Source organism: Poecile atricapillus, chromosome W (genome assembly GCF_030490865.1).
Source record: "Poecile atricapillus isolate bPoeAtr1 chromosome W, bPoeAtr1.hap1, whole genome shotgun sequence".
Lineage (NCBI taxonomy): Eukaryota > Metazoa > Chordata > Aves > Passeriformes > Paridae > Poecile > Poecile atricapillus.
Genome location: NC_081288.1, coordinates 37920663 through 37948056, shown reverse-complemented (window position 1 = coordinate 37948056; position 27394 = coordinate 37920663). Strand labels below are relative to the sequence as shown.

The 27394-nt window shown below is 36.5% G+C and overlaps 1 protein-coding gene across 3 annotated transcripts in view; it reads right to left on the bottom strand.

The window, feature by feature from the left end:
- Positions 1-4038: 4038 nt before the first annotated feature.
- Positions 4039-27394, bottom strand: part of LOC131591677 (protein phosphatase 1 regulatory subunit 12A-like) — a 112199-nt gene continuing 88843 nt past the window's right edge. Inside the window, exons 16-26 of one of the 3 annotated variants that reach the window (XM_058862607.1) lie at positions 27007-27204; positions 26662-26830; positions 24579-24697; positions 23852-23917; positions 20116-20132; positions 18787-18928; positions 18024-18128; positions 17085-17132; positions 12630-12680; positions 10880-11041; positions 4039-6193 (exon numbers count right to left, since the gene is read on the bottom strand). In XM_058862607.1, coding sequence (XP_058718590.1) covers positions 10907-11041; positions 12630-12680; positions 17085-17132; positions 18024-18128; positions 18787-18928; positions 20116-20132; positions 23852-23917; positions 24579-24697; positions 26662-26830; positions 27007-27204 — 1050 coding nt within the window. In that variant the 3' untranslated portion in view covers positions 4039-6193; positions 10880-10906. Of the gene's footprint in view, positions 6194-10879; positions 11042-12629; positions 12681-17084; positions 17133-18023; positions 18129-18786; positions 18929-20115; positions 20133-23775; positions 23918-24578; positions 24698-26661; positions 26831-27006; positions 27205-27394 lie in introns of those variants that run through there. The other 2 variants (XM_058862608.1, XM_058862606.1) reach the window with 2 other exon arrangements.

Sequence of the window (27394 nt, the reverse complement as noted above, 5' to 3'; positions counted from 1 at the left end):
GCAGAAACTGGTGAAGTAATATTAGCGCTTCTCTAGTATCGTTTCCGCTCCTTCCCCCTTATGCTTCTGAGTTGTGCCTTTTTTATGCACCGAACTAAAGAAGCAAAAGCCTGTAGTGAAAGCTCTCTTTTTTTCATAAAGCACGACGAGTGCTTTATTATGAGGCTGCATTACTGGGCAATTACTTACCACAATGCATCGCCAATAGCCATGGGTTAAGTGGGAGGAAAGAACTTAGTCTAATTTGGTGCTTTTCATACAGCTAAAACCAGAGAGGTGAGCTGCTAACAGCTGAAGAATCACCGACACTACCTGCGGTTGATGTAAATGCAGATTTGTATTTTTAAACAAACTTTTTCATTAACTCTTCTTTCTGGGCAGTGACCAGACTGTGTGGCAAGATGTGTAGACTGTGTAATTTTGTGTAGATGTGTAGTTTGTACCAGCTGATGTAAAACCTACGCTCTTTTCCTTGGCAGATTTGGGGTATAGGCCCAAGTAACCACATGCAGAGAGCAGTAGCTTCATTTTAGCTGCGAAATAGCAATTCCCTTAGATCAGGTCTGTCTTTTCTGCAAACAGAGGCATCATTAAAACGTGCATATACGAAGCCACAGACAAGGGCAACAGGACTGTTTTCTGTCTGGGGAAAGATGAAGGTCCGTGGGAGGTGTAGCAGCCAGCCCTGCTGAGGTCCCACCCAAGGCAGTGCGGCAGGCGCTGGTTTGCTCAAAGAGCAACTCAGCCCAGTGAGTCTCTGCTCCAAGGACACTGTAGAGTAATGCGGGCAGCACAGGAAGACGGTACCAAATAAATAAATAGGCTCTTTCCCAGCATCCACCATACTTGATTGTGTTTGTTTTGTTGTTTTTTTTTTTTTTTTCCTTTCTTCTCCAGCAAATAAAGCAAAGGGAAAAGACCACACCAGAAGATGAATTGCACTGTCTTGGCTAACTATTTCTGCTAAGCTTGAATAGGTTTGCAAAACAGACATGTAGAACTCAAGCAAGAAGGGAAAAATAATTAGAGTTGGAATGTGGGGCTTTTGTCCCTGCTGTAATTGTCCCTGGGCCAGATGAGAAACATTAGACATCCAACAGGTGATGTTTTCAGATGAAAGAACTGAACAGCTCCTCCTTTCTCAAAAGGCTACATACTTTTCCTATCTAATCAGTGATACAAAATGGGGAGGTGCTGACACAAGCAGGAATAGCTCATTACCTCATCAGTATGGCAGCAGCTGTCCCTTTAAAGTAAGAAATTAATTGTGAGTTTGGGAGGTTTTGTTTTGGTTTTTAATTCTGTCTCCAGTGCATGAACCTCCAGTCACCTTTAGGACTGTTCTAGTCTTATTTTACACCTATATTGAGGCTGAGCATAGTATTATTTCCTACTACTCTCTAAACAGCTCCACTGCTGCTCCTGCAAACAAAACAAGTCTTTTTTTGTAACTCCAGTTGCCAGCATTTTTTCATTCATTATAGGTGGCTTTAAGAACTTGAGGAAGCTGAATCAGACATTACACAGCTAAATGTGTGTACATAAACATCAACAGCAAGAGCTTCTTCTGAAAAACTTCAGAGCATTTCTTCTGTTCCCCAGCAGACAGACTGGCTATCCCTATGTGGAAAAAAAACCTGTAATTCCACAGAGGTGATCAGCAGAGCTGCAACAGAACTGTTCAACAGAACCTTTAAAGTAAGTGGGAAAGCAACCCCCTACAATGCAGTGACAACTGCTTCTTCTGTCTATTTCAAAACACTCTCCCCCAAAAACTGTGTAATGGCTGTGGAGTTTGTTTTCTTGGGTTTTTTAAATGTATATTACATAGTGAATTTGTGTCATGGCTTTGCTATGACAGTCCTCTGGATTGTAACTGAAAAGTTTCATCTATAAAACATAATAAACATAATAAAACATTATTAATCCCTGCTGCACAATTAAAGTTCCATCGTTATCTACTGGCTACACTGTACCATGTCAAGTTAGAGAAACTGAAGCTACTACTATGAGGTGAAAAGTGACTTTAAGAGTAACTAAAAATGAGACTGCTTACACTTTTCATACTGCACAGGCCTCAGCTGCCAAGAGCCCTTGCCCACTTTTTCTTCCAGGGAGGCCCAGCCTGGAGCTTCTCAGGACCCATAGCTGCACCACATTTCAGCATGGCAGATTTGGCCGCCTCCATTTACACTTCTGTCACAAGACCACAAGCAACACCGCAGAGACAAAAGGGTCCATGTTCCTTTCTTGAGGAGCTGATGTGCTACTGAGATGAGTAATACCTCAAGATGGCCATAAAGGAACAAAAAGTGTCAGCTGTGGGAAGTCAAGACACTTCCAGGATCACCAGATGAAGTACAAGTCAGTGTAATGATTATTTCATACTCAATTTAGAAATAAATTAATTCCTCCTTTGAACAGTGTTATGAGCCAGCATCCAGCCATAACTCATAGTGTTGGCTGCACTGGACATTTCTCTGTTCAGGAGCTTGGATGAGATGGGGCCTTGGAACTCTTGACTTGGGGCCAATTTTGTTCTGATGCCATCATGCAAACCATTCATTTTCTGACATGGTCTTGCCTTTCCTAGTCTGACATCATGGCGTACTTCTTCCTCACCCCCTGCTCTTTTTTTGGTGTAGGTTTCCTGTCTACCATCGTATTTTGCCATTATGCCATCACTCTGGGCTATAAACCTCATGGTTATGCCAGCTAGCAGGGGTAGGAGCCTTCTCAGATGATTTGTGTCTGATAGAGGTGAAATAATTAAAAATTTTCCCTCAGCACACATCTCCTAAGGCACATATCTTCAGAAACCCAAAAGTATGCCTTTTTCCTTGTCTAAAACATATGTAACTACTCTTCCTAAAACAGAAATGAGAGGACCCTTGTATGGCAACCCATTTGCTCCTATGGCAGCAGATGAGTAGTGGCCAGGAATACTGGACAAGTAAGATTAATACCAGCTTAATGTTCACGTAGCACAACTCAAGTTTAGCTGGGACAGTACTTCTAAATGAAAGAATTCTGAGATTCACATTTTGTACTTGGTGCTGAGTAAAGAAATGCACTGACTTGCACATTATGAATTGTAAAGGTGCTTTTGGGGATCTGGCAAAGAAAGAGCAGTAAACCAGTATGGCAGTAAGAATTAGGAATACTCAGAGGAAATTGATTATAAGGAAGACAAGGTGGGCAAAAAAAGAAATTCCAGCTCCTGTGTTTTTTCTTCTAGGTAACTGCTATTGTTTGGAGCCTTAAAAGTCAGGCAGCCCTTATGAAGCCATGCTTCCTGCACTCTCCTCCCACTTGAGTGTCCTGTATTCATTCCTCCTCCCCAGGTTATGGCTCCCTCCACGGCTGGAGCTGGTTCTGGGCAGGCCCTTTGCCTCTTCACTCTCCATACCAGCTACTTCCATGCCTCTGTATCTGATGTTAATTCTGGACACATAGATCCCTTTCCACACTGTCACAAGTCCCCTGAAAATCTAAGTTGCTGGTTTGAATTACCATTTAAGGCATTAGTAATTTAAAGAAGCTTGTCAGAGTCACCAGCCAGCAATAATACACTTCTTCCATGCAAACAGTCTCCTAAACAATAAAAGTCTTCCACGACCCATTTTTCTCTGTTATAGCTGGATTTTCTGGGGATGTAATAGATCTTCAACACAATCAGGAACAATAAGACAATGACACAAGTTTAGCAATTGCTTTGTGAGATTAGGTTAATATCACGTAAAAAATGGTTCTCAGATTCTGCACACAGACAGGTTTATGTAAAATATATAAACATTTGTCCAAGTTGTTACAGATTGCATAAATATGGCATTTTTTTACTGTTGCATTTACAGATGTGCATGTACAATGATGTGCAAATAATCACAATCTGATTACAATCTTTGAAAGGTACTTGAACCTTGCATCCAAGTAACACAATGAATGAAAAATGCCCACCAAAGAATTTAAATAGCAAACTTATAACATGGTTTAAATTCATAACAAATTTCAATGTCTTATCAGTAAAACTTTCACACATTTAAAATATTTTGTATTCATTTTATTTGTATATGTCAAAATACATTTTTTTTTCCAAAATAGTGGGTTTTGCAACTAGTTTCATGCAGATACAAGGTCTGCTCAGTACTACCAATAAAATCAATATAGCACAGTAGCCATTCATTTTTTTAGATATAAAGAATAAATAACCTAAATATAAAACACTAAAATATTAGAAACACGTATTTAATCATTCACAGGCACCCAAACTTTACCAAATATAATCCAGAATATGCCTAACTGTCTTGTAACAGAACTCAATATGTTGCAGCCATTCAATTCTTTATTTTATGTTAGCATAAGACAATGGAAGTCCCTATGGTTCAGACCCACCTCTCATACAGATCAATTACAATATCTCAAACTATCCGTGTACCTTTAAAATCAAAAATCCTGAGCTTGGTAGTAAGAGCATAACCTTACATCTTCAAAAAACCAATCAACAGAGAGAGGACATCATGTCTTCCTTACCAAAACATATCCCACCCCTGTAAAGCTAACCCTCCCACCCCCCAAGTAGGCAGTAGAACACAATGACCTTTTTAAATGAAGGGGTACAAATTCACATTTAATATAGTATACAATATAATCAATAATACAATAGCTACTACAAGCTTTACAATGTACAATTTGTTTTAATGGCTGATCTGTTCAGTGGTTTTAGGCAATAAACTATGTGCCAATAGGATGTCATATTTTGAATGGTTTAGTGAATATATAAAAGCTGTTTCTAACAAAAACGATCTTCACTTAAGTACTTTTTTTTGTTTTTAAAGGCCACTGAAATGTATAAAATGGTCTGACATGGTGTTATCAAATTGGATGCCTTCTCACAGGGCAACAACAGTGCATATAAACATTATTGTGAGTGTAATGGGTTATGCTTTTCAAATGATTTAGTACATTACTTTGGCTAGCACAACAGTTTTGGACAGCACTCAGATAAATACAGGTATGTGAAATGTAGTGAAGCAGTTATATTTATGCTCTTTTTTATTATGGTGAACACTATCAAATGAAAAAAAAGGGACAAAAAGATAATAAAGTTTTTATATAGTTTAGACCTTTTGTAAAGATAGGGCTCCATACAATGTACAATGTCTAAATTCTTTATACCATAAAAATTAACGAACTTTGTTAAACACACTATTCTGGATAGCCTAATTTGCATTAACAGACATTTGCAATAGGGAAATATATTCAAGCATGCCACGTGGTGGTCTGAAAAATCAAACCAGTACACATTTATATATACAGCATCACTCAGTACCTGCTCAAATGAATGTGACGATTACAGGATCTAACGTCTTTCACTACAAACTCCTTTTTTTTTCTTTTTTTTTTTTTTAAAGTGACCAATAAAGGCAGAAAACAGGACTCTTAAAATATTTCTAGTTTCAACTGACTTTTAAAGCATTTTGTATAGGAAATAAATGCATATTGCACAAACAGTGAAAGCAAATGTTCCACCAAACATCTCTGTTCCAGGTGGTTGGACAATACAACTCTAGTTAGCTACACAAATTATGTAATTTAAAAGGGTGTGTGGTCTCTGCAAATGGTAAAGCTGTGAAAACACTGTACAAGAAAATCTGGTACATGAAAAATTAGAAGGGAAAAAAAAATCCAAACTTAAATCTTAAAGAAAAACTGAGTATAGGAAAAAAATGGGAATTGTGGCACAACAAAAACATTATTGAGTAACTGTCGTCTGTGAGAGCTGAAAGCTTTTGTTGATGTAAAAGTGTTTATGTACAACTAAGGCTTACTGGTTAAATATCTGAGGCGTATCTGGCCTTGAATACTTTCCTTATTATGCTGTGGCTGTAAACAAGATTTCTCAGTCATTTTATCTTCTCAGCAGCTGCATTATAACAGAAACAATGATCTTGATACAAAAAACACACAGGTAAGAGGGTGTTTGGCAGGATATCTGAAAATGACAGTCTCCGAAGGATCTTCCCACACTTCCAGTGACTGCCATACCATGGTCCACTGGAGTTACTTGTGATGTGCAATACCGTTACTTGCTGCTGTAGTAAACCCTTTATTTGGAAAGTTTGCTTATAACTCTGATCAAGGCCCCATTTTCATCTTTTAGCCTCTGGTTGTCTGCCTTCAGGTCTGGTAGCATCTATGAAAAATGAAACACGATGGTTATTTGCTGTTACACCCCAAGTAAAAGCAGCAAGACTAGGCAAGGACTGTGAGTAAAAATCTTTATTCAGCTTAAGTATCTTGGCAGTTCTCACACTTCATATCAGCAGTTCAGAAAAATCTCCCCTTTTATCATGATACATTTAAGGGTTAGAGATTAGAAGTTTTTATTTGCTTGGACTAGATGCAGTAAAACTCAGTGGTGCAGATGACCAGCCTCTGACAAAAGCATTTATAGTAGCATGAGGAAAGTAATGAAATACTTCAAATTCCAGCGAGGAGGAAGGGGGGTGGGCGGAAAATTAACTACCAACAATTTAAAGAGGATTGTCTATACTGCACTTGCAGAGTTTCAAAAAAACATGCTGTGGCTAAGCATCTCTACCACTGTGCTCTTGGATGATTTCATCCCGATCAGATACAGTGTGATTCAGCTTGTTAGCTCATAGCATTAATCCTCCAACCACTTCCAAAGTCATGTTGAAGCACACATCCTGTAATTTGAGATCATGTCCCTGAATAGCATAGCTCACACAAGATCAGATCACTGAAAGAGATCATAGCAACACCAGGCTACACACTCAGGCAGACAGGTTAGGGAACGGCAAGTTACGGCTGCCAAAGGAGATGGGTGACACACAAGCACAAAAGCTGCAAGGCAGAAGCCAAATGAGGTGAGAGTTGGACTGCATCAGATAGGAAAGAAAGACAAGTCAGGGCACAGAGATTGGTACTGGAAGAATTCAGCTTGCCAGAGAAACCAGAAATTATCTCAGCAGTTCTGTGCATCTACATTCACACACTGATAACAAACCACCTATCACACTCATGGCTATTACACCTATGAATTCAAGTAGGGGTTTTATACAGGAGGTAACAGCCTATTCTTGCACAGTGGTTGCTCAGTAACCTCAAGTGCAAGTGTATGCAGGAAGTCTAAGTTCAGCTACCAACCAACCTATGTAACACCTGGTACCCTATTCTTTGTTATTTTCTTGGCACTAGTTTGTTTTCATTTTATCCAAACAAAATCATACTTTCAATCCCATTATATTCAGAATATTATAATGGAATAGTAAGAACTGAGAAGTTTAAAAATACAGGGTTAATTAACTGTGCACTAGAGGCTTCATTTCTACATCTCCTTCTGTCCACACTCACTGCACTGAACTGCAGACCCCTTCACAGGAAAACAGAGTGGTGAACTGAAAATGACTGAGGTTGTACATCTCTAGTTTCTTTCCCTGTAAATACCAAAATATGTGAAAGGAAGTTGACAGGATATAATAATCAGAAAAAAGGTGGTCTCTAAAATTAGAATAGGCAAAAATCATTCTGATGTCCTTGATTTCAACTCTGTTTTATGGTGGAGTTTAGGGGAAGCCACCTAAGTTGAGCTCTTCAGAGTCACAGAGAAGCTTCAATTATAGTCAAGTGAGAGCTGTGCTCTGAACAAAATGAGCTGTAAAATGCTGATTACTTTCAAAAACCATGTCAATATGTTTGAAATAGGACAACATGAGCGATCTTTTTGCAATTTTCAATCATAATTGTTTAAATCTAAAAAAAATAACTGTAAAAAATAACTGTAAAAATCGGTAAAAAATAACTACTGTTGTCCAAGATAGGGATCATATCCATATAATATGCATGTGTCTGCAAACAATGGAACAATATGTTCAGGCAAACCAACCAAAACCTCTTCTTTCTCTTTTCCATTCTGCTACAAGTTTCATACCAAAGGTACTGGGTGAAACCACAACAGCCCTTATCTAGCCATGCACAGGGAATCAAGGGAGTCTGGTTTTGTACTGGTTAAATCGGTACTTTGAAAAGTAGTGTTGTGTGTGCATTCCAATGAAACCTCAAAGTAAAGCCAGGAATGTCACAGTCCTCTTTCAACCTACTGAGCAGGGAGGGAGCTGCAGCCCATAATGGTTAATTACATAGAGACAGACCCACAGAGAGGTAGATTTTCTGGTGAACTACTTTAACAAAATCCACTGTTCGAAATTAGAGCTTTAACATAATCCAGTACCATTATATATCTGCAAATCTGTAGGCAGATTTTAAACCTGATTCAATTAATAGGCAGAACAGGTCATAAGAAAATATTTTATTTTTTGCTGTGAGTTTGCTAGAGAATAGAGGAAGACTGATTAGAGACAAAAGGGTTATGTGACAAGATAAAATGGCATCCAGTTGCACTAGGAGAGGTTTATATTGCATAAAGGAAAAATTCTTCACCAAGATGGTTGTCACGCAAGACTGCCCAGGGAAGCGGTGGAGTCGCTATCCCTAAAAGTATTTAAAGGATGTTTAGATGTGGCTTGCAGAGACATAGTTTAGGGATGGTTGTTCTGGGGTACTGGTCAGACTTGATCTTGGAGGTCTTTTCCAATCTAAATAATTCTTTGATTCTGTGAATAGCAGGAGATTCATCAGGAAGGGTAAGCACAAATAACCTAAAATACTTACACTTCTCATCTATACTAATCCCCATATACTTTAAACAATTCTCTTGGAGCAGTATATTTCTGTGGGCACTCAAACTTTTCATGCAGTGATACCATACATCTTGTCAACAGGGAGGAAAAAGATGCCTTTGCAGTAAATGCAGTAAAATTACAGTAACATACTGCACTTGGAATTCCAATTTGCTTCTCACTAAAACAGCCAAGTATCTTCCTGTGATGAGATTCTAGCATAAGATTAAAAATGCACTGTTTTGTCTGTCTGTATCATGACTAGCCAGTAACTTTGCAGTGTTACCATTCAGCAAATAATGATTCAATATGATCTGGCATATGTGGAGCCATCTCAGATCTGTACAGTAATAATCATGTCTGTTTTTGCTGAAGGATTTACCAGTTTGTACGTATGAAACAACTTGAGTAATAAAGATTACAAAAAGCTCATGAACTGCTGAAGTACCTGTTCAGATTACTCAGGCATACTGCTATTGTTAACCTACCATCACACTGTCAAGGCTCCCTGCTGTGTTTCCACTGCTTTTTTGCTGGTCAGGATACTCAACCTCCACAATGACCTGCCATTTTAAACTCCTGCTATGATGAGGAATACTGAATGGTTTTCTGTGATTAGCACCCCAAATGGCTTACCATGCTTAAAGTAATACCAATGGCTAGAAAAAAAAAAAAGACATTATGGATGTGTAGCTGTGGTCAGCAGTCATTAGATTAGCTCAGCTGTGTTGAAAAAACACATTGTTTTGCTGAGGCTGATGTAAGACAACTGCCCTAAAGGGACAGCTCTCCCTCCTTAGGTAGCAGTGTGCTCCAGCTGCTTTCTGCACAGTTAATTTAGTGATCCAACAATACTGTGGTGAGATGGATCAAGTACTATTATGAATAAAGGGATTTGTTTTCAGCCAGGTCAGTGAGCTGACTTCCACTTGTCCAGTAAGGGCTAACACTAGGGAGCATTGAGGAATGCAGGGTCTGGATCAGGAACACTACATCCTAATGTTAGTCCAATTCCAGAAAGACACCGAGCAAAAGGATAAACCTCTTCATTTCAGGCCTCTCAGTGGGGAAAACCTGAGATCAGATTCTGTGCAGAATGCACACGCATCATGTTCCTTTCTAAGCTGGTAGGAGGGGTAGATGAAGCAGTTTAGTGGGAGTCACCCTGCAGAAGGCTGTTTATTTTTTTCAACTACACATCTTAAAAGCTCACTGTAACCTCCAGCCTAGACACTTGTTATATTTAAGAGGAAGAAAGGCATATAGATTTGTCAGAGAATGAAACCACATTTAAGTTTTGAACCTTCCATGGGTTTCTGAAACAACCCTGCAATAACACTAAGAACAACAGACTAGAATTGTTTTCCAAGATGAAACTCAAAGCAGTTCATACCTTTATCAGAAGGGGTCTGAACCAATCTGACACACTAGGCAGAGGTTTTTTGTGTCTGTGATTTTACAGTCCATGCATTGTAGACTCTCATCCACATGGCCTATTTTTATAGCAATATAAATCAATAATCTTAACTCTGCACTAGAACTGGATGTTTTAAATTGTCTAGGTAAGAATAAGGATTAGCAAGACCCAAATGGGAAGTTAATACATGAAAACAGCAATCAACTTGAAATCCCAATTAATTTCTGAAAAAACAATACTTTGGTCCCCTCTGAAACACACAAATGTAAGAAAAATGGTTGCTAATGCAACCATTCAGAAATGCACAGTACTGACCCCAGTTCTCAAACACTCTTTTGTTGTGACTAAACTTTTATCAACTCTATGCACTTAAACCAAACTGCAGTAAGAAAGCTCAAATCTTAATTTAAATTTGTTAGAAAACTAGAAGCAAATCTAGTTGAGCATTTACACAAACATCAAAACAAGAGACTTCAGTGTATCCTCATGCAAATCCAAATCCTTTCAGTTGTAGCCAAGGTTTTAACATGTCAAAGGTCTCCTGGACCCTTGTCAATTTATCTTCAAGGACAAGCTTCAGTGCTAGCAGGGACAATACCACACCATACCAGCACATCTGCAACACCTCTAGCTTGTACACTAGGCACCATGCTTTAGCTTTAGCCACACCTCCAGAACCGAGCAGCACTGAGTCAGTTTCTGACACACAAGTGTTAATGGTAAAATTCTGCCCAAGCACAAACTGAATGTCAACACCTGCCTGGCTAAACAAAGGAGAAGGAAGAGATTACAAGTCCACAGAGCGCAGTTGCCTACAGGACCCTGACAACTTGGCAAGCACTCGGGTCAAGGCCCTATTCTCAGTCACCAGCCGCTCATTTATGTGTTTCAAAGATTGAATCTGCTTTATTTGTTGCAGGTTCTGCAGGAATCAAAGAAATAGGAGTGAAAACAAGAAAAAAACCCTACATGTATATTAGATAGAGCAGAATTGAAGGAAAACTTAGAAGAGACAGTCCTGTTTAAAGTAAATAAGCTGCTGTGAAAGGAAAGTATCAAACAAGTGGCACATTCTTGAAAAGCAATCTAAGTACCAGTAGTGATTAGTCACAGCTTTCCAAAACAGTTCAGGATGCATTAACAATGAGAGCTATTCCTGGAATTCTTCACTTAACATCCTAATTGCACAAACTAAATCTCCTGTTCAAAACCCTGTACATAATGATACATTTAACATATACTTTTTAACAACTGTGCAACAAACTATGGGAAGAATATTTAATGCTTAATTCAGAATTTTCACTTATTGCTTACTGAAAGCAAACGTTTGGAAAAGACAATATATTTGCATTCTCTATTTTTATCAGACCCCAAGCTTTCCATAGCTTACATCCTGTCTTCTACTCTTGGGCAGGCAAACTCTACCATAGTTTGTTTTTTCTATATTTCACTTCTGAAGACCCCTCAAGGAATCACAGACCTTGTGTCCTCCCTTACAGCAAACTATCTTGGTCTAAATCCAAGGGAGCCAGAGGCATCACAGTTGCTCTTCTGCCTGTCAGCTTCAATTACTACAACAGAACTTGGTGCATGTATTTTAATGAAAAGTATTTGGAGGTTAATGCCATTTTCAAGCACCAGAGGGAGCTCAAAAATGAACTTAAAAGGAAACTTCTTATTCATCAGTGACAAATATCAAATGTCAAAATAATGGTACTTTAATATTCCACTTAAATTCTATGAGTTTGGTTGGCCATGTCCAACATATATATGAAAGCACATAGTAGAAAATAATCTCACTCAAATTCTCACCCTTTTTAATCATATCAGAGGGTTTAACATTGATAAGGAGTAGTTAAAGAATCCAAACAAAACAGAAATGGAATTTATTTTAAAGAGAATATTGCTTCTGAGATTCACTTTATACATAGTTGAAAAAAGCAGAAATCAATATGGTAAATCTTATTCATTTGTCAACAGCTCAAGTCTACCTACTGCATTTTGTTAATTAAAACCTGATTCACACTATACAAACAGAAATTTTTCTTTTGATATTGTTACGTGCCATCTAATTAACAAAGAACATGAGATAAAGATTGAAACAACATTTAATGATTAAATATCTATACAGTTATTTACTACCACTATTTAATAATAATGGGTTTTAATAATAGTAATTAGTAAAGAAAACTTACGAGTATCACATCAAAATTGTAGACCGCAATTCCATCTTGATTAGCTTAAGATATGTTTCACCCTAACCACCCCTGAAAGTTTCTTGTTAGCCATGTTATAGAATCCTAGAACTCAGCAGCTTCTCCACAACTGTACATGTACGGCTGCTTATGCCAGCACTGCAGCTCCACTACAAGCTGTGTGACAGGAGTGACTCTGACATGTTGTAACTTAGCTGTTTTCTAGTGAAACTGGAGACCAGTACTACTGCCAGACTGCAAGTCTCACTGACATAATAATACACTTTGTTATTAATGGCGTACTAATTTACTTACTTTCAGTTCCTCTTCCATTTCAGATATCCTTCTTTCTAGTGCTCTTCTTTCCTAAATCAGAAGATGTGTGTTAATGCTGAACAATACAATGTTTTAAAAATTACAGCTTGTAAATACTGTGGTAACAGTGAAATACTTCAAGTTTCAAAGATCATACAACCAAAAGCATAGTGTGGAGAGAAAACTTGTGATGGCAGTGATATATAGAAATTTGGTCAATATGGAATTTTAATATCCAAAGAGGAAGAGATATAGAAATTCATATCAAGTCCTACAAAATATACCCCCTCCTTTTCACTAATTTAAGAAGTTTTTAAGTACAACTTGTTTGGATTTATTTTTCATGAGCTAGGCTTTTTTTAAGACCTTAATATCCAAGAAATGCAGAAAATTATCAGAAAAAACCAAGAATATTAAAAGATACAAGCACAAAAGCATACGCTTTCACAGACAAAGGTAGCTGAAACATCTATCTCAGCTCAGTGGGATCTGTCCACACTCCAAACTGCAACCTGATGTTGATACAACTGACATTACAGGACTTAGTTCAGTACCAAAGAAATCTAGTTACATGAGATCACCTGCTTTTTGAGAAAATGTTTCCTGAAGATTTTCTGCATTTCTCATATAGTTTAATTTTCCCTTTATTTCCCTTTTTACCTGAGAAGCAGAAGAAATTATCCTTTGTATATGAATTTGATTGCACTGATTATATAACCAAGCCAGCTTATGGAAAGTTAGCTTAGGATTTTCTATACTACACTGCAGTCTGCAGTGCAGATACGTTTTGATTTTGTTTAAACCTATTTTTCAACACATCTGACAGATGAGTAGCTAATGCAATAGACTTTGGGGCTTATAGCTTGATGCTTGCTTTCCTGTGTCAGACAATGCAGTGTATCTCACTTGAAAGCAGCTGCAGTTATCAGTACTCTACATTCAGATTTTTTTCCAGAGGGTGAGGCAAAAGCAACAGATTATTGCAAAGTGGACATATGCATCTGCATACAATGGTGTTATGCAAACAGCAAGCAGCATTGGCTGAGGTGTGTAAAACTTTGGTTAGATCATACCGCCCAGTAGATACTGACTCTTGCCGGACACCTTTCAGATATAAATCATTTGAATTTAGTTTAATCACAGTGCAATTACACACCAACATTTTCCCATTATAACAAACAACTTTAATTTTTATCAAAGTAATAATATATTACTGCAGATGTTACTAATTAATGTACTTAACTCCTTCAAGTTAAGTTTTTTTATAGTAACAATGAGCATAAGTACCAGAGAGTTAACGGATGTAAATAACAAAAATCTCACACTGTCTTACAATACATAGAATTTTATCTGTTACCTACTAGTTTTACAGAATAACATACACTACGTGTTAATAATAAGCATTTGCTTAACTAGTATGTTGAGCTTGTTTATTAGCAATAAAAACCAATTCAGGAAAATCTTTAATTGAGTTTTTTATACTTCCCATTATACGAAAGAAACAAATAGATTGGTCTAGATATAATCTTGGGAAAACTGTTTGGTTCCTATTAGATGAAGCTATGCTCCTCTTTCTCTTGAATTGCTTACTCTTTTGGGAACTAGCTTAAGGGATGCCAGTGGAATAATACGCTGCAGTTTCATTGAGATGATTTGCCAGTATTATTTGATTATTTCCAGGACTCAAAGAAAGTATTTGAAATCTATGAGGTCTAAAATTTTATGATATACTGCCTCAACTCTGTAAGGTATACCAAGGAACATTCGTAACTCACAAAAAAAGAAAAAAAATACATGCTAATCTCTCATCTTAGAAAATGTAGTAGCTCATTTGTATTTATCAAAGCAATTAGGAGCCACAGGATTGTGCAGTAAGACTGAGGTACACAATTATATATATATACCTATATATATATGAAAAACTGATCCCCCCCAGAGCTATACAATTTTTAAGAAGTGAAACCAGATGTATATGCCTACATATATTTGTATATTTGATAATACAAAGAAATGCACCTCTCCACAATTCAAATTCCCAGCTGAAGAATTCTGAACTTGGGAAAAATTTGTTTCAAGGTACCTACAGTTTTCTGAATTCTAATCCAGACTGAAACCTGTAAGTTTAAGTTTTGGTTTTATTATCACATCATACAACATTCTGCAAAGGGGTGTTAGCATATTTGGAAGAGTGAGAGGTTGTTAAAGAAACCCTTATTTTTTCCCATGTATTGCTTGGACCTTGCATGTGTGGTTTGATCTGTACCCCCATTCCCATGGAAATCGTCCCTTTCTGGTAAACAGTTTTCAAATGAACAATATTCACACTGCATCACCAAGTCACATCATGGAAACCCACTTCTGAAGGGTGAATTTAAATAAAATTCAAAGCCAATATCTTTTGAATTTTATTAGAGTGAATATCTAGGCTTAATACATATTTTCTTCACTGAAAAGGTAGGTTTCAGCTTGAAAATATCATAGAATGAAGATGCCTCCAGCTCTTTTTCTGTCGGCCTTTTATTTCTTACAATTTTTCCTCACTACTTTACTTTTGCCCTCTCCTCGTTATGTAATTTATATAAAATCTTTAGTTTCATATTTTATTTTAGTATACTTGGAGAAGCATACTGAGAAAAGCTCTACAATTTCTTTTAATTTTTGCTTTTTTGTTATTACATTACACATTAAAATGGTGTCCTTAAATTATTTTTAAATGCTAAATTTGATACGCTTATTTCTAGAGATCAGCTGTTCATGACTAGCAGCTGAGAACCCCCTACTTCAGTCACATTTGAAATGAAACTTCAGATTTAAACAACACAGAAAATACAATCATAAACATATTCCTCATTTAAATTCCTGTCTGAAAAGAAGTGTGTAATTACAAACAAGATTCAGATGTACAAATTTTGTGTAAATCCTGTTTCAGCCATACAGTACCCTAGGTTACGTACATACATCACTAAGTTCATTATTTTATCCACTAGCTCTAATACTAATACATTTAGGGAAAATAACACTTCAGAAAGACATTTTGCTGTTGGACTGAATGTCTTAAAAAAGTGCAAGAATTCCTGAAAAAGCCAGTTGTTTTAATGCAATGGCCTGTTTTGGGAGAAAGCAGTAATTCAAAACTGAAATAATGTCTATCTATGCAGTACTCCGTGTATTACCTATGAACCCACACAGTAATGGATGCAGCTACATCTATTAAATAATTAAATGTCCACTTGTGTGCCCATGCTAGCAAGCAAGGAACCAATTATCTGCTGCTGAAACCTTTCTACCGATGAAATCACTGCCCACACTAGGATGCCAAAAAATTAAGGAGAGAAATAGGTGCTAAACGGCAGCAATTAACTGCAGAGACTATTAAGACAAAGATAATGAAACTTCAGGAAGTGCCTGAAAGTACTTCTAGATCTCCATGTGCTCCTATAAAATCTGTTTGTTTATATATTGGAGAGTTTTGTATAACTTAAACTTGGTTTTGGAACCTAAAATACTGGGAAATCAATACAAAAGCCTAATGAATATGACATTTACTGGGGATAAATAAATGTTTACCACATCACTTCTTATTGTCAAAGCCTAATTTTTTTTTCCAGATTGTCTCTAATGTGTCACTCCAGGATCAAGGGAATAGAATAGAATACGTGGTGTTCAGAGTCATGAAAGAAGCCAAGACCACTATAAAATCAAGGTAGTTTGCTTTACACTGCTGTGAAACTAAACTTTTACAGGGTTGCATTTTAAATTAGTATGAAACTACAGCCTAAAATTAACACGTGTCCAACTTCTGAAATAATTCCTGTGGTCTGTCTCACATATGAATTTACAGCATGACTCCTTTCCCATTCAATTTAAAGTTGTCTCTGACTTTGATGCCCGTCTTCCTGCGCTGCTTACTCATACTTCCACTTTCTCCACCTACCCCATTATCATATTCCTCTGGAAAAAGTTACAGTGTAAGGAAGGAGGTGGATAAAGATAATTTTATATCATTAGCAATTTTCAGGTCTCATGTCTGTGAGGCAGAAACAGCTGTTTCATTAACAACAATAATTGGTGCCTCTGGAAAGCTCTGAAGAAATTAACTTCTCTGTATCTTGGAAATGTGTTAAAAAATGAGACACAATGAATCTGCTTAACCCAACATAGTTGGGAATGCCAACATGGAGATGAGATGGAATAAGTGGCAGATCCATGGAGAGCAGTAGAGTTTAGAAACTGGTTATCACGAATGAACAAGCAAACTAAAGGCAATTTTAAGAGCAATTCCCTTCTTACATTCATTGCCACTTTGAAACCTAAAATCCCCAAATCCTCTAAAAAATTCAAGTTATAAGAAAGGCTTCTATTCCTACTAAAATATATCTAAAACAGGTTGCAAAATAAATAAAATAAAACAAAGCTTGAATTGGAGCATTTAAAAGTTCTTTGGTAGAAACTCACCCTTTTCTCCATTTCCAAGAGTGATCTGTCAGCAAATCTTTCTTGTCTCTGAAACACAAAATTGATGAAGACATTGATATGTGCTTTAAAACAACACAGAACTGAGGAACAAACCAACTAGGTATTTTAATATTCTGTCTGAAGTATGTAATAAAAAAAAAAACATTTTAAAGTGTGTTCAGGGAAGTAACACTGAAATAAAGAATAAGCTGGATTTATCATGCACTTCAGTGACCATCCCTGTTATTTAATCACTACAAAGCCTTTGGCTAACAGGAGTAACATAATATTTCTATCTAAAAGCATTACAAAACAGACATCTTTTAAATGTTCTTCACTAACATTTGCAGGGTACACATCAAAGACAATTAAGTACAGATAAATTGTACCAAATGTGATCCAACATGAAACATTCTACAGCAAGAGTAGACAAATTAAGACAAATCTAACTCCAGTGTATGTGTCTTGTATAACTGTATGCAGCTCTGTTATGTGACAGCAGTTATTGGTAACAGGAGTGCACTGTTTGCTCTTCATTTCCAAGATAAAGCTATCTAACCAGCCAGGAAGGACTGGCAGGTTGTGCCAATTTACCAGCAGGTTTATGAACTAATCAATCAATCAATACCAACTGTCAGTTTGAATATAAGCTTAACAGTGTAGAAAATGTTTACTCCTACCCTACAAAAAGGTTGCATGCAGATACATGCTGGCAAGAAACACTACTTAAGTAAGCAAGAAGCAGCCCATTTTGTTCACAGCTGAAGACCAGAATAGTGACTATTTTCTATTTAGAAAGAGAGAAATACTCTTCTCCATCCCCATCTTCGGATAAAAAGCAAAGCTGATGCCTAGTAAAGAGTAGCCCATAGCCTGGGGTGCTTCTGGTTTATTACCTACACTGTTGGTTAAGCACATGCTTTTTTGTTTTATACAAACCTGAGTGGTCTTCTCCAACTGTAGCTTAAGATCTGTAAGTTCCATGTTGGTGTCATGTAACTGTGCTTTCAGTTTTTCATTTTCAGCTAGAATCTGTTCATAAAGCTAAGAGAAAATATTTGTTAAAAAATATCAGATAATAGTGAGATTAGGCAAAAAACTTCAAAAGTAGGATCGAACCATACGTTAACAAATACACTAACAATCTAAAAAGTAAAATAAAGATGTTTAAAATTAGCAAGCACCGTAAGGAATTGTCACTAAAAATTTCCAGAAACAAGCAGCTTTGTATAGGGAGCACACAACTTACCTTACACATAATTAAGCCACCTTTTTTTCTTCAGACTTCACAGATTACCCCACCACAGTAAACTTTTCAACAAACTTCTCCTCTATTTTAAAACAAGATCTAAACGTATTTTTACCTTATATGTATGTAAGCCGGCAAACATACAATAAAAGGCTTCACATATGTGTACATCAGTTTTAATTATGTTTTTCTTATGATAAATACTATCATATTATTTTTTTTTATTTGACTGTATCTTGGCTCCTCCGGATTTCCTCCCTGCCTTGCAAAGTACAAAAGCCAGAAGCTGTTTCATAATGTGTATTTTTCCCCACTGTAGTGGTTGCTGTGCTTTGCCATTCAGTTAAGTTACTTTAAGTAGCATTTCTGATGCAATGTGAAATTACTTTTACACAATTTAAGAAAAACAGTAATGAAGTTCTATTTTTGCACCAAGCTTATTGGATCAGATACCTTCTTAAAATCAGGGCTATCATCTTTTTCTAGTCTACTGCAGTATGGTTTTCGATCTTCAAGATAACTCTGTGACCCCGATCGCCCCTGCGCTGAATCGTAACGATCACCTGCAGACATGCTGAGTGATCCCGTATCGTATCTGTAAAAGAAAAGTCCTCATTTTTCTTTGCCTTTGCTGCCAAACTGAGACCCCTGACTGTATCAAACATTTTCAGTTTGCTATTACCAGCTGAAAACAACCAAATGAAATTATGTATTTTAGTTAAACTACCGTCTTCTACTTTCATTTTCAAACGAAAAACAAATTAAACAAATAGTTTTCACTTTCAAATTTCATTTTTATATTCTCCAGTACTTTAAGATTCTGGGTGAAAATGTTTTCAAATTACTCAGTCTGCACAGTAATGCACGCAAAGAAATATTTAAAATATAATTAAATTATTTAATGCAAGCAAGTATTTACATGTCTTAAAATACTTTAAAACTGGCTTAGATAGCTTAATTCTTTATTTATAAAGAACATATATATTTTTAAAAGTGCATTAGTTTAATTGAAGAGTTTTAAAAAACACTAGATGAATGGCCTAGATGAATTTTAAGTTTTATTACAGAAACCAAGATTTCAAAACTATTTGCGGTGAATTCTAGTGTTTCAACAGAAGCAGATGATGAAACAAATTTTTAGTAGTCTTTATCCTAATAACTCAATAGCAACCATATTAATAAAGTTAAGGGTAATTTCACACTGTTCACTCTTCACTAATCATGTGTTAGAGCAGTTTAATTTAAGAGATTTTCACCAGTCAGAACATTATAAAATCTGACAATTAAAGCTAATGGTCCAAAAAGAAATTAATTACTTTTTAAAAAATTATCAGTATTTTAGTATTTACTTTTTAAGAGATCTTAAGGAAATATGTTTTTCAGAGGGTGTATTGTTCTTGAGGTTACACAGAAAATTTTCAGTAGGATAGTCTAAAAGAGAAGCAATAAGAACCTCTTTATCTTCTTTGTAAAAGCTGGGTCCATGCTGAGAAATCTGTAGGGCATAGAACTATGTCCACTATGCTCTATGAAATGCCCAGCCTGCCTTCAGAGCACTGCAAATACGGAGTTCAACATATTCCCCAACATGGAGTACTGCGCTCACACATGGCAGGACTGTAGCTTTACAATCATACTTTATGCAAAATATAAGTATCATCACAGCCTTTTTAAAGTTCAGCCTAAATACTGGACTTAAGCTGAATTTGTACATAAAGAATTTAAAATGACTACATGCAGACAGAAAACGTAACAACTCTAATTTATTTAAATTGCACATACCTTGAAAGGCTCTCACTCTGAGGTGGGGAGAGGTAAAAAGAGAGAAAAAGAATGGATTGGTCAATAATTTAATTAAAATATATAACAATCTGTGAACAGATACAACCAAACAGTTATGTCAAATGCACATGCCATCTACCAGTATGTATTATCTGAACTGTGCCAAGCTTCAATTTTGTTATGTCTGGAAAAGAAAAGAAATATGTGCTAGAATGCACTTGACAAAATATGATTTACAAGGACATTAACATAACACTCAAAAAGTCTGGAGTGCCCTAAGCAGTGGAGTTATTTCAGCAATTGGTGCATTCTAGGTTTGCTTCTCTGTTATCAAAGGCAATAGAACAGTGTTCCTCAAATTCACTGTTCCTTCTTTCTCTTCTTTAACATTAGCTATGATGTTTTGAACATAACGACTTCAGGTCAAAACAATAAATTAAGATACAGGATCACTGTTTCAACATAGCGTGACTGCAAACAAGTTACTAGACCAACAACATAAGGCAGTACTTATTAGACTTAATTTAAATGGGAGTAAATACTGTACGTGTGGATTTACCTGGAATGAATGAATGAATGAAACACAAAAAATTAAACTCTTTAGTTGAGAAGTGAAACTTAATTAAAAGTGATGATTTAAGAGTGAGGGAGTGTCCTCTAAGCATTATATCAGTCATACAAACCTTTTTCCTTTCTGGATGATCAATACAAATTTATAATTTCTTCCAATTAGTACTCCAATGTGAAGATATTTCAGTCAAGAAACTACACTGATGTACCATCACCTGGACATCTTCCCATATTATTCACCTAGCAGTGGCTGAAGCCTTCCCAATAGGTGGTTTTCTTGGGGGGCTGATGTGGCTTGCTTGGTTTCCTTTTACAGAAAGAAACTGTATTTTTTCAAAGTACATGGGTAACCAGCAGCATTCTCCACAATACACTCAATTTCCTCTTTGACACCTTGAAGTGCACTTACTGCAGAGGATATCAAAGGTACATGCTATCGCCTAACCATTCCTAATAAAACATCACTGTTTTCTGTCAAGAGCATGACTAATGCTGCAAATTAAGAGATTTTGTAAAATATGCCACAGTTAGTTAATAAATTATAAGCTAACCAAGGTTGTAGTATTTATTCAAATTACTAGGGTTTTTTTGCAATGCATCATACTTAAAAATTTGCTTCACAGATCTACCAAAGAAATCTACCAATTTCCTTACTTTTAAGTGGCTATCCTACAACTTAGTTGTAAAGACTACTCTAGCAGGAAAACCAATTTCCCTTAAGTAACAACATGGCATTTTTTTCTGCCAATTCAAGAAATCCTATGCCCTTAATATTAAAAAGCCAAAACAAAATTAGAAAACAACCTCAAAAAAACTGTCCAAAGTGCTTAGCAAAATCTTACTTCTCTTTAATAGCATTCCTTTAAGGGCAAATGATCATCTAAGGAGTCAAAAGCGTTCTGAAGAACAAGCACAAACTGAAATGTGTTTTTGAGACAGTTCTTTCAAAAACCCCTGACACGAATAAGATAATGATTTTTTCTGATTCCTTAACATTTTCAGGGTAGAAATCAATTCTTGTCATTGTCTTCTAATTTTCTCTGTAGCATGCAACCAAATCACATCCATAACTTCTCTGGGCAACCTGTTTGGGTGTTTCACCATAAAATCTTTTGCTTTGGAAAACACTTCCAAGATCACGGAGTCCAACCTTTGACTGAACACCACCATGATAACTAAACCATACTGCTAAACGTCATGTCATTGTTTCTTGAATGCTTCTAGTGACAGTGACTCCACAGCCTCTCTGGGCAGCCTGTTCTAATGCTTAAGTACACTCCTCAGTGAGAGAATTCTTCCTCATGTCCAACCTGAGCATCCCTGGCTCAGCTTGAGGCCATTTCCTTTTGTCCTGTCCCTGTTGCCTGGGAGAAGAGGCTGACCTCCCACCTGACTACAGCCTCCTTTCAGAGACTTGGAGAGAGGTCTCTCCTGAGCCTCCTTTTCTCCAGGCTAAACAACCCCAGCTCTCTAAGCCACTCCTTGTAGGACTTGTGCTCCAGACCCCTCTCCAGCCTTGTTGCCCTTCTCTGGGCATTTTTCAGCCCCTCAATGTCTTTCTTGCAGTCATGGGACCAGAACCAGACAGGAATCAAGGTGTGGCCTCACCAGTGCCAAATACAAGGGGACAATCCCTGCCCTACTCCTGCTGGCCACACCATTGCTGACCCAGGCCAGGATGCCATTGGCCTTCTGGGCCACCTGGGCACTGCTGGCTCATGTTCAGCCACTGTCACCAGCACCCCCAGCTCCTTTATCCCTTGGGCAGTTTCCAGGCACTGTGTCCCCAGCCTGTAGCACTGCATGGGGTTGTTGTGACCCAAGTGCAGGACCCAGCACTCGGCCTTGTTGAACCTCATCCAGTTGGCCTCGGTCCATTGATCCAGCCTGTCCAGATCCCTCTGCAGGGCCTTCCTGACCTCCAGCAGATCAACACGCCTGCCCAGCTTTCTGTCATTCGTGAAGTGACTGAGGGTACTCAAGATCCCCTCAGCCAGGTCATGGATTAAAATAGTAAACAGGACTGGCCCCAAAACTGACCCTGGAGAGCTCCACTCATGAGCAGGTGCCAGCTGGAATTTCATTCATCACTACTCTCTGGGCCTGGGCACACAGCAAAAAGCGCACCTGTCCAAGAACTCTTGGTCAGTCAATTCTACACTTCTCCACCAGTCCAGCCCAGCACACTCATCCTTCTAATAATATTCATAATTTTGGGGCTGGTTTAGCACTATTTCACTGTAATGTTATTAATTCTATCAGAAGTACCATGCAGCATGGTCTACCGAAATTAATCTCTACAGAAGAGAATATGAAGTAATTACAGATCTAAGGATAATGATATGTACTACTGGGAGGAAACGAAACATGACTATGCAGTTATGTTAATGTGGCACAGAAATAAAAAGTACAGCGAATCAAAATGGCACAGAATGAGTCTTTTAACTAAAATGTTTAACAGATGTGTACTGGAAGCTTTTACAAAAAAGGAAAAAAATATCACTTGAGTTTTATTCCTAAGTAATGAATCTGATTCTGTAGTATGTTACTCCAGAGTTTAAGTACAAAAAATACATTCTTCTTATAGCCCCACTTTTGTAACTAATTCCGTTTTAATACCTCTTCATCCCACTGTCAAACACCATTCTGTTTTTACACTTTTCTATTTTTAAGGACAAATCAAGTCTATTATACTGTTTTCCACTGACTTTTTATCCAGAATAATAATACTCATTTAGGATATTCAGAACACCATTTTGTTCACTGAAAAAATTACATACATTGTGCTCTTCAACTTTCTGTGTTTCCTTAAATTAACTTCTCATACTATTTTTTAATTATAATAATGACAGCACTGGGTTTAATTTCCAAAGGTTTTAATTAGTGTGTATAAGTAATTAGACCTAATTTATCTGAAAATAACAATGTGGGTGAAATGAAGATTTTGCTGGGTACAAACTGAATGCTTGCTCCAGTAACCTGCTCCATCATGTCCCTGACCTATGTGGCAAAAATCTAATCTACATTTTCTGGATGCTAATTCTACATAATCAGAATGGAAGACAAAATGATCAGTTATAGCCACATAAATTCAAGTGTAAGAAAAATTTTACAATCAAAATGTATCTGTTAAAAGTTAATGAACAAATTATCTTTCTTGAATTACCTGAGTTTCTTTCTTATTTGTTCCTTCTTCTGAATCAGATTGATGATCCTGTTCATTTTCATCACTCTGGTGAAAGAGGGGAGAGGACAAATAATTAAACTGTTGAAAGCTCGGTAAGATTTTAATGCATTCTACACTTGGAGTAGGAAAATGTAAGAGCAGCAGAATACTCCACAGAGAATACACAGGATATACGAAGAAAATTCTCAAATAGGTACATGTTTTCAGTACCAGAAAGACATGAAACAATTTTGCATTTGATACATGAAAATCTGACTTTTACATTATATATGGATCCCGTCACAAATAAAAGGGAAAAGGAATAGTCTGAAACATCAACTATAGCCTTTCTAATCTGACAGCAGTTCTTTAAGTTGCTAAGTACATAGCTACCTGCAATGTGTCAAATAAAGTGTCTCATTTTTTATAGCTTTGGTATGCATGCAATAGAAAATATTTGTTCAAGAATTTATTTATTTTCTTTAATTACGATTAATTCCTATTAAGTTACTGTTACTACAGTGTTCTAGAATTTTTGTTGTCAGTATCAACAGAAAAAAACTTAATTTTGATTTTGCTTCTGAAAACATCAAACCAAAAAATATTTTAATTGAAAAGCATAACGTTTTCTAGAACAATTAGTTACATATTGTATTACTCTAAACAATTCTCTATTTTAAGAGTACACTATACCCATTTCATTTTGCCACAAGTGAGGTTTACTTACATCCTGAGTCCAAAAAGAAACTCCTGTAGATCGTCGTTTTTCTCTTGGTCTCCTTCTTTCCCTTATAGACTTAGGCTGTGACTTATCTTCTTCCTTTTCCTCTTCTTTTTTGCCCCCTTCTGTTAATAACAACTTTCTCATTCACTGAATTATGGCACAATCTAATTTTCTGAAATACTTCTTTTCTCAGTGTTAAAAATGCTCACAATAAATTCCTTTTACCTGAAATAAATTCACTGAACAGCTTCTTACCACATACAGTGTTTGCTGTAATATACACTCCCCAGAACACACAGCTCTAAAATTCTGTAAATACTAATTTCACCTCAGTCACCAAAATAAAATGTGTTAATGTAACAGTAATACAATATAACTTGGACTTATAATTCAGTTTTCAAAACTGTCATGTAATAATTGAAACATCAGTGTCAGCAGATGTATGAAAGTAAAAAAAAAGTCTTTATCATTTTTCATCAAACAAGCTGTTTTCAGCATACACCTAGAATGCAGTACTGAAAAAAAACCCCAAGTTTTAGAAGTCCTCCTTTTCATCACAGTCCTCTCCATTTCTGCTCTAAGGAAAAAAATTTGGGACCTCCTACACCATATTAGATTATTACAGATGTTATTTTTCTTTAAAACAAATGCAATTGCAATTCAAAACAGATGTAACAACTCAGGATTGTGCTTGCTCCCTATTTGTTTACAAGTAATTTGTGCGAAAACAAATTAAATAAACCTGCTAAAACCTAAGTTCTTTACTTATTATCATGCAGTCTGTTCAGCCTGATGTTCTTTTATTAAATAAAGAAACCACAGAACTGAGTTCAGATAGAAGAATCACTAATCATGAGTAACTACCAACATTAGTCCTCAGAGGTAAATAAACACTTAAGAGTGAAGCAAGAATTAAATAGGAAAGAAGCAAAGTACATCTGTGGTGAACATACACCTTTTCTAATTTAATAAACTAGAATTTTACCTCTGGCTTTTCAGACGGTAGTGTATTTCTCCTCCAAAAATCATAACTTGAAAAAAAATAGAACCTGTGGTAGCTAATATTTACCAGTGAAAATCTTTTCCCTAGATCAATCTAGAGTGATTTCCTAGAGAAAGCAGGCATTATGAAAGAACTGTAATCCAAATTTCAGTTCATTTTAGGACAAAGAGAAAAAAATCAGAAAGCATATCCATGAAGCCTAGCTCCAGTAACTTCCTCAGAAAACATGGCTATACTGCTATATAGTTCATGGAGATTTCATCAGTGGATCATTTTATCTGACCCTCTGTAGAACAAAATTATCAATTTCCATCAGTAACCCTACTGAAGTTACTGATCAATAACTGGAATTAAAGTATTTCTCTCAAGTCAACTGTGGCAAGTCCAAGAGCAGAGATCACACTGTATGTTAACAGGCTCTTCCTTTGACAGGCAAAGAATCAGACACATCTCTCAGAATTACAGAAGTTGAAATGAGGGCAAAATCTTGGTGACATCAGAGAAAAACTTTTTTGTGATCTTTGAATCATGCATCTAATAATCAATTTAAGATTATATAAACCAGCTAAAGTATGCAGAACTATGGTTACATCTGAACTAGGATGGGAAACATCCCCTTTCCTTTTCCAGTTGCTCATGCAACCCAGAGAGGTCCTTAAAGAAATAAAGGGTCATTTCAGTCCTTCAGTGTGAAAGGAGTGAAACGAACCCCTAGTTATTTAGCAATTACTTAATCAAGTAAAATGCCTTCTTAATACCTGCAAGTATTTAGGCCCTGAAATATGGTATTTTATTATAGCTGCTGTGTTAAACCAGAAATTAAAGAAAAATTTATGGGGGTATATTTGAAATATCTGTGACCCAACACTGGAAAAAAAACCCAAATGGCAGGCAAAACACCACCAAATACAGAAAATCTTTTTTCTTCTCTATTTGAAAGTTCCAAAATTTCTTACAGAAGATTTGAGCAAGGTACATCCCCAATGGTCTTATGTATCTCATCCTATTTTGAAATGCCTCTAGAAATGTAAGCTGCCCTTTGTCAACTAAAACAAAAACCCCCTTCATAAACAGTACTCCTACCTCTCTCACTTTCCTTTGTTCCACTCCGAGAATAGGCAGAAGTTATACCTATAAGGCTGTTTGGTCTGTTTAGCTGACTTGAACTTGATAGAGAGCTAGTGGATGTGGAGAGTGAAGAGGTGGATGATGAAGAAGTTGAAGTTGAAGTTGGTCTATAGCGATGATACGGCTATTCAACAGAAAAATGTCAGAATTAATTTACCAAGATAAACAAATACAAACCATGGGATATGAAAATATTTAACTATATAAATAATTCTTACAGTAGTGCCAAAATTAAAATAATATTGTTGGAATAAAGATTCATATAATTTCTCTACCTAAAGAGACTCATCATGAAAATACCTCTTCAACAGTTCGGGAATATCTTTGTCTATAATCATCGTCTTTAGTTTCAGATTCTTTCTTTTCTTCTTGTTTTTCTTTGTCCTGTTTTTCTTTCTCTTCCTTTTCTTTTTCTTCATTTTCCTGTTCTCTGGTTCGTGTGGGACGACTTCTTCCTATAGTTTTTTCAGCTTCTTGGAGATCTGTCAGTGTTACGCCCTGTGAAAACAGCAGTCAGCAAACACCACTTAAATACAACATTAACATTAATGTAGATAATCATGTATTTTGAAGAAAACATTCAACTTAAGAAAGTTAAATCTATCTATTAAGAAATAAATGTTACCTATATATTCTATCTATAAAGCTTTCCTCTTGAATCTTGGAACCAAACGTCCCTCTGATATGT